At 54.2% G+C, this 5,759-nt stretch overlaps 1 protein-coding gene across 1 annotated transcript in view; it reads left to right on the top strand.

The window, feature by feature from the left end:
- Nucleotides 1-5,759, top strand: part of P2RX5 (purinergic receptor P2X, ligand gated ion channel, 5) — a 33,755-nt gene that overhangs the window by 15,594 nt on the left and 12,402 nt on the right. Inside the window, exons 2-7 of the mRNA XM_011980453.1 lie at nt 3,324-3,474; nt 4,099-4,170; nt 4,448-4,523; nt 4,605-4,701; nt 4,970-5,050; nt 5,355-5,493. Coding sequence (XP_011835843.1) covers nt 3,324-3,474; nt 4,099-4,170; nt 4,448-4,523; nt 4,605-4,701; nt 4,970-5,050; nt 5,355-5,493 — 616 coding nt within the window. The remainder of the gene's footprint in view (nt 1-3,323; nt 3,475-4,098; nt 4,171-4,447; nt 4,524-4,604; nt 4,702-4,969; nt 5,051-5,354; nt 5,494-5,759) is intronic.

Genomic DNA, 5,759 nt, shown 5'->3' with positions numbered 1-5,759 from the left:
GGCATGTTCCTCAGCTCCCTTCCGGTCAAGCTGCCCCACCCGCGCCAGCCTCACTGGTGTCCAGCTGGGGGTCCTGTCCAGAGGCCTCTCTCTCTGGACCCAGCTCGGCCGTCCCCTTCCCCCATCCTCATGCCACCTGACAGGAGCTGGCGCCACAGAGCCAAAGGGGCAACTTGTGGAGGCTGCTCTGCCAGGTGCCTTCAGAGCCCTGCCCCCGGTGGGGGTGGGCAGTGAGCAGGTGGAGGGGGGCAGCAGCGCGCGACAATGGGGATGCACCTCGTCCCATTCATTCAGTAAGTGCTGTGTGGAGTCCCTCCTGCTTCCTCCCGGGAGGGCAGCCCTGACGCCTGGCTCTCCCCTGGAGGTCCAGCAGTCGCATTCCCTGAGCTGCATTCCCAGGCCCCTGGCCGCCTCCCACCTGAGCGGCCTCGTAGGCGCTGGGCTGTTCCTCAGCCAGGCCTGCCTGTCCCCTTCCACTGCCTTAGCATCCACTCAGTCCGCAGATCTGGGCTCTCGGGTAACTCCCTCTCCCTTCCTCCTGTTCCCGCAGTGTAATTATTAGGCTTATTTGGGAGATCATTTGCCTAAAGTCGCCGTCAGTCCGGGAATGCCCTGAGGGTAGGGCCCAGTAGCACTTAGCTGCTTAGGGAATAGATGTGAAATGAACGCGTGAATGAATAAATGGAGTTGCTTTGGCTTAAACAACAGAAACTTAATTCTCACAGTCCTGGGTGTGGAAATCTGAGATGAGGTTGGTAGCACGGTCTGGGGTCTCAGAGGGGCTCTGGGGTCTCAGGGGGGCTCCTTGGCTTGCAGATGGCCACCCTCTCACTGTGTCCTCATGGCAGGGAAAGCAGGAATTATTTAACTACGTACAAATATGAAAATTAGGAAATTGGCGGCCGGGCGCTGTGGCTCACGCCTGTAATCCCAGCCCTTTGGGAGGCTGAGGCGTGTGGATCACCTGAGGTCAGGAGTTTGAGACCAGCCTGGCCAACATGGAGAAACCTGTCTCTACTAGAAATACAAAAAAATTAGTCGGGCGTGGGAGTGGCGCCTGTAATCCCAGCTACTCCGGAGGCTGACCCAGGAGAGTCTGTCTCTATCGATTTGCCTATTCTGGATATTTTGTATAAATGAAATTGTGTAGTATGTGGCCTTTTTTTTTTTTCTTGCTTCTTTCACTTAGTGTGATGTTTTCAAGGCTCACCCATGTTGTGGCATCTATCAGCTCTCCAGTTCTCTTTGTGGCTGAATACTATCCCGCTGTGTGGGGCTGCCACATTGTGGTCATGTGTTCATTAGTTAATGGACATTTGGGTGGTTTTCACACCACTGGGTGTGGTGGCTTATCCCTGTAACCCCAACCCTTTGAGAGACTGTGGTGGGTGGATCACTTGAGGTCAGGAGTTCAAGACTAGCCTGACCAACGTGGTAAAACCCCGTGTCTACTAAAAATTCAAAAATTAGCTGGATGTGGTAGCAAGTGCCTGTAATCTCAGCTACTTACGCCAGTGCACTACAGCCTGGGTGGCAGAGCGAGACGCTGTCTCAAAAAAAAAAAAAAAAAAAAAAGCATGCTTCTAAGAACATTCATGTACAAGTTTTTTGTGTGGACATGTTTTCAAGTTTTAAATTATTATTATTATTATTATTATTTTGAGATGGAATTTTGCTCTTGTTGCCCAGGTTGGAGTGCAATGGCGTGATCTCGGCTCACTGTAACCTCCGCCTCCCGAGTTCAAGAGATTCTCTTGCGTCAGCTTCCGGATTAACTGGGATTACAGGCATGTGCCACATTACAGCCATGCCGGGCTAAGTTTTGTATTTTTTTAGTAGACACGGAATTTCACCATGTTGGTCAGGCTGGTCTCAAACTCCTGACCTCAGGTGATCCACCCGCCTAAGCCTCCCAAAGTGCTGGGATGACAGGCGTGAGCCACCGCGCCCGGCCTGTGTTCTCAATCTCTTGGGAATTTTCTGGCTCATGTGGTAACTCGATCCTTAACCTTTTGAGGAACTGCTAAACTGTTTTCTACGATAGCTACCTCATTTTACATCCCTATCAGTGATATATGGGGGTTCTAATTTCTTCACAACCTTATCAACACCTGTTATCTGTAGGGTTTTTAAAAAATGACAGCCATCCTAGTGGAAGTGAAGTGGTGTTTTATCGTGGTTTTGATCTGCATTTCCCTAATGACCAATGGTGTTCAGCATCTTTTCGTATACTTAATTGGGCATTTGTGTATCCTTTTTTTTTTTTTTTTTGAGAAATGTCTATTCAAATCCTTTGCTCATTTTTCAATTGGATTGTTTGACTTTTTATTGTGAAATTATAAGAGTTTTAAAATATCTTCTGGATACTGAGCCCTTACCAGATACATTATTTCAGATGTGTTCTCTCATATTCTGTGGGTTGTCTTTTCACTTTCTTGAGTGTGTTTTTGATGCATGAAAGTTTTAAATTTTTATGAAATCCAACTTACCTACTTTTTCTTTTATTGCGTGTGTTTTTGGTGTCAAAAAGTATGGGATTTGTACTCTTATTTCGTTATTTTGTTGTTTTTGAGGCTGGGTCTCACTCTGTCACCCGGGCTGGAGTGCAGTGGCACAATCATGGCTCACTGCAGCCTTGACCTCCCAGGCTCAAGGGATCCTCCCGCCTCAGCCTCCCGAGTAGCTGGGACAACAGGCTGGTACCACCATGCCTAGATTACTTTTTTATTTTTCATAGAGATGGGGTCTCACTATGTTGCCCAGGCTGGTCTCAAACTCCTGTGATCAAGCGATCCTCCTTCCTTGGTCTCCCAAAGTGCTGGGAGTACAGGCGTGAGCCACCGTGCCTGGCCTGTACTTTTATTTTGTAGAGTGCCCCTCAGTCTGGGTTTGTTTGAGGTCTCATCGTGATTGGTTTCAGGTTAGGCACCATTTCATCTAACCATCATCACAACCCCAGAGGGAGGCACTGTCACCCCCTGTTATGTATCGGAAACTGGCTTGCCTGGGGTCACCAAACCGGTATGTGGTTGAGCTGGTTTCAGCCCAGGCTTGTGCACTTGGGGCTTCTGAGTGAACTGTGGTCTTTGCCTCTTTAGAGCCCCCATCTCTGGGGTTGCTTGTCGCCTCTGCTGCTTGCAGGACTGCGTTTTAGTCAGCAGTGGGAGCTGGCCCCTGCCCAGGAGCTGGTGGGACAGGTGGAGCTCTGAGCCGGCCCCACCTCAAGTAAGAGTTGCTGTGACTCGTATCCGACCCCAGGCCTGGGAGAGCTCTCTGAAGGCGGCAGTGAGGCTGATGCCTACGTACCGACCCCCTTCCCACAGATGGGTGTTCCTGGTAAAGAAGGGTTACCAAGACATCGACACCTCCCTGCAGAGTGCTGTCATCACCAAAGTCAAGGGCGTGGCCTTCACCAACACCTCGGATCTCGGGGAGCGGATCTGGGATGTCGCCGACTACGTCATTCCGGCCCAGGTCTGAGTCCCCACCTAGCACTGTGGCGAGGGCTGGCAGGGCCTGCCTGGTTCGGGTGGGTCACACCACAAGCATCTTGGATACCCAGGGACCCCCAGGGACCCCCACCCATCATCTCCCTTGGCCCAAGACAGCTGCCGGGGCTTGCAGAGAGCGACCCTGTCCAGATCCTACCTCCCAAGCCAAACCCCTCTTTGACTGTGCCGCGGGTGACTGCTCTATTCTCTCTGAGTCTGTTGAGAACAAATGGGATCCAGAGAACTTTCAGGTCCTTGTGAGTCAGGTGGGCTGGCACAGAGAACCCCCCTTCTAAGTCACTGCCTCTGGGAATAGCTCTCCAGCCTGTTCACAGTTGGCCAGGACCAGGGCAGCCTGAGCCCTGCCCCCGCTTCTTCCGGATCCTGGGGCAGTGGGGGTTTGTGAGTCTGGAGGAGATATATCAATAGGCATCTACTCGGGGACTGTGGGCTCCATGAACAGGTAGGCAGAGTCCACCGATTTTGTGGCCCCATTATGCCCAGTACCCAGGCAGAGGGACCACCCTATTCCAAGTAATGCTGGGAAGGCGGGGGTGGACCTTAAGAGGGCGGGAGGAGGTTCCTTAGTGCCTCTCTGGTTCCTTAGGGAGAGAACGTCTTTTTTGTGGTCACCAACCTGATTGTGACCCCCAACCAGCGGCAGAACGTCTGTGCTGAGGTTTGACGTGGCGAGGGGCCCAGGCGTGGGGGTGGGAGAGCCACCGGCCGTGGTTGGGGTCTACTGTCTTCTGAAGCAAGGGTGTCCGTCCACTCCGAGGGTCTCGGGAGGTTGAGTGCGCCCGTGTGTGGCTCCTGAATTGTATGGGGAGGAAGCAGGTTCTCAAAGTGTGTGTGGCCCAGGTCAGAGAAGAACCCCTATTCTAACTCCCAGAGTGGGACTCGGATCTGAGCTGGGGGGATCCCCCCCCATCCAGGTGCTCCTTCTCTCCCGGCAGAATGAAGGCATTCCTGACGGCATGTGCTCCAAGGACAGTGACTGCCACCCTGGGGAGGCGGTTGCAGCTGGAAATGGTGAGGGCCTGGAGCGGCCAGGGGCTGAAGGAGGACTTGGAGTGGGAGGCTCCTGGCATTGATCCTGTCCCACCCCTGCAGGAGTGAAGACTGGCCGCTGCCTGCTGAAAGAGAACTCGGCCAGAGGCACCTGTGAGATCTTTGCCTGGTGCCCGGTGGAGACAAGCCCCAGGCCGGTGTGAGTGGCTGCAGCCTCAGGACCCTGAGGGGTTTCCCGGCCCGGGGCACTGGGTCCCAGCCTGAGGGTGTGCACTCTGGGAGCCTCATGCTGAGGGAGAAGTCAGGCTGTCCCAACAAGGCCTGACGACCTCCCCAGCATGAGCGAATTAACTGTTCTTGGCAGAGGCTCCAGGGGACCCAAGGAACAGGCCTCACACTGGCCCAGGCCTGGGGAAGGGGCAAAGGGGTGGGGCCTCCTGGACAGGCTGTTCTGGGTTGGTTTTCAGGGAGCCAGTCCTGAAGGAGGCCGAAGACTTCACCATTTTCATAAAGAACCACATCCGTTTCCCCAAATTCAACTTCTCCAAGTATGTGGGCTTGGCTACTGGGGGCCAGGGGTGGGCCTTGGTCCATGAGGGGCCTAGGCTGGCCCTCCTTGGGTCTGTGCCTGGGGGGTGTGTGTGTGTGCGTGTGTGTGTGTGTGTGTGTGTGATATCTGCATGTGAATAAACGGTGGGTGACACTGGGGCACCCCTTCGCCCTGCTGTTAAGTAGGGTGCTGCTGCAGGGAGCTGTCAGGACTCAGGTTGTTGAGGGACAGAGTGACTCCTGGCCAGGCCCGGGAATATTAAGTCTTACCTCATTTCTCGGCTGCCTGTGGCCTCCACCCAGGAGCAATGTGATGGACGTCAAGGACAGATCTTTCCTGAAATCCTGCCACTTTGGCCCCAAGAACCACTACTGCCCCATCTTCCGACTGGGCTCCGTGATCCGCTGGGCTGGGAGCGACTTCCAGGATATAGCCCTGGAGGTGGGTGGGATGCATGAAGGGAGCCCTCCCTGAGGGTCTGGGGGCGCTGGGACTGGCTCTTCGAGGAAGAGGGTGTGGACGTGTGGACGGGACTCGTGGGGCGAGGGTGGCTCTGCAAAGTCACCTGCCCCCAGGGACTCATTGTTTTCAGAATTGGCTGTGGCACACAGGCAGGCTGTCGCAGCACTCAGACCACGGGCACTCAGTGAGAGCTAGCCCTGGCACCTGCTGTGCAGTTCTGAGTCCTTGAGGCACCAGGTGAAGGT

Source organism: Mandrillus leucophaeus, unplaced genomic scaffold (assembly GCF_000951045.1).
Source record: "Mandrillus leucophaeus isolate KB7577 unplaced genomic scaffold, Mleu.le_1.0 Scaffold212, whole genome shotgun sequence".
In the NCBI taxonomy this organism is placed as follows: domain Eukaryota; kingdom Metazoa; phylum Chordata; class Mammalia; order Primates; family Cercopithecidae; genus Mandrillus; species Mandrillus leucophaeus.
The sequence above is the reverse complement of the archived record's forward strand: the minus strand, read 5'-3'. Positions and strand labels throughout refer to the sequence as shown.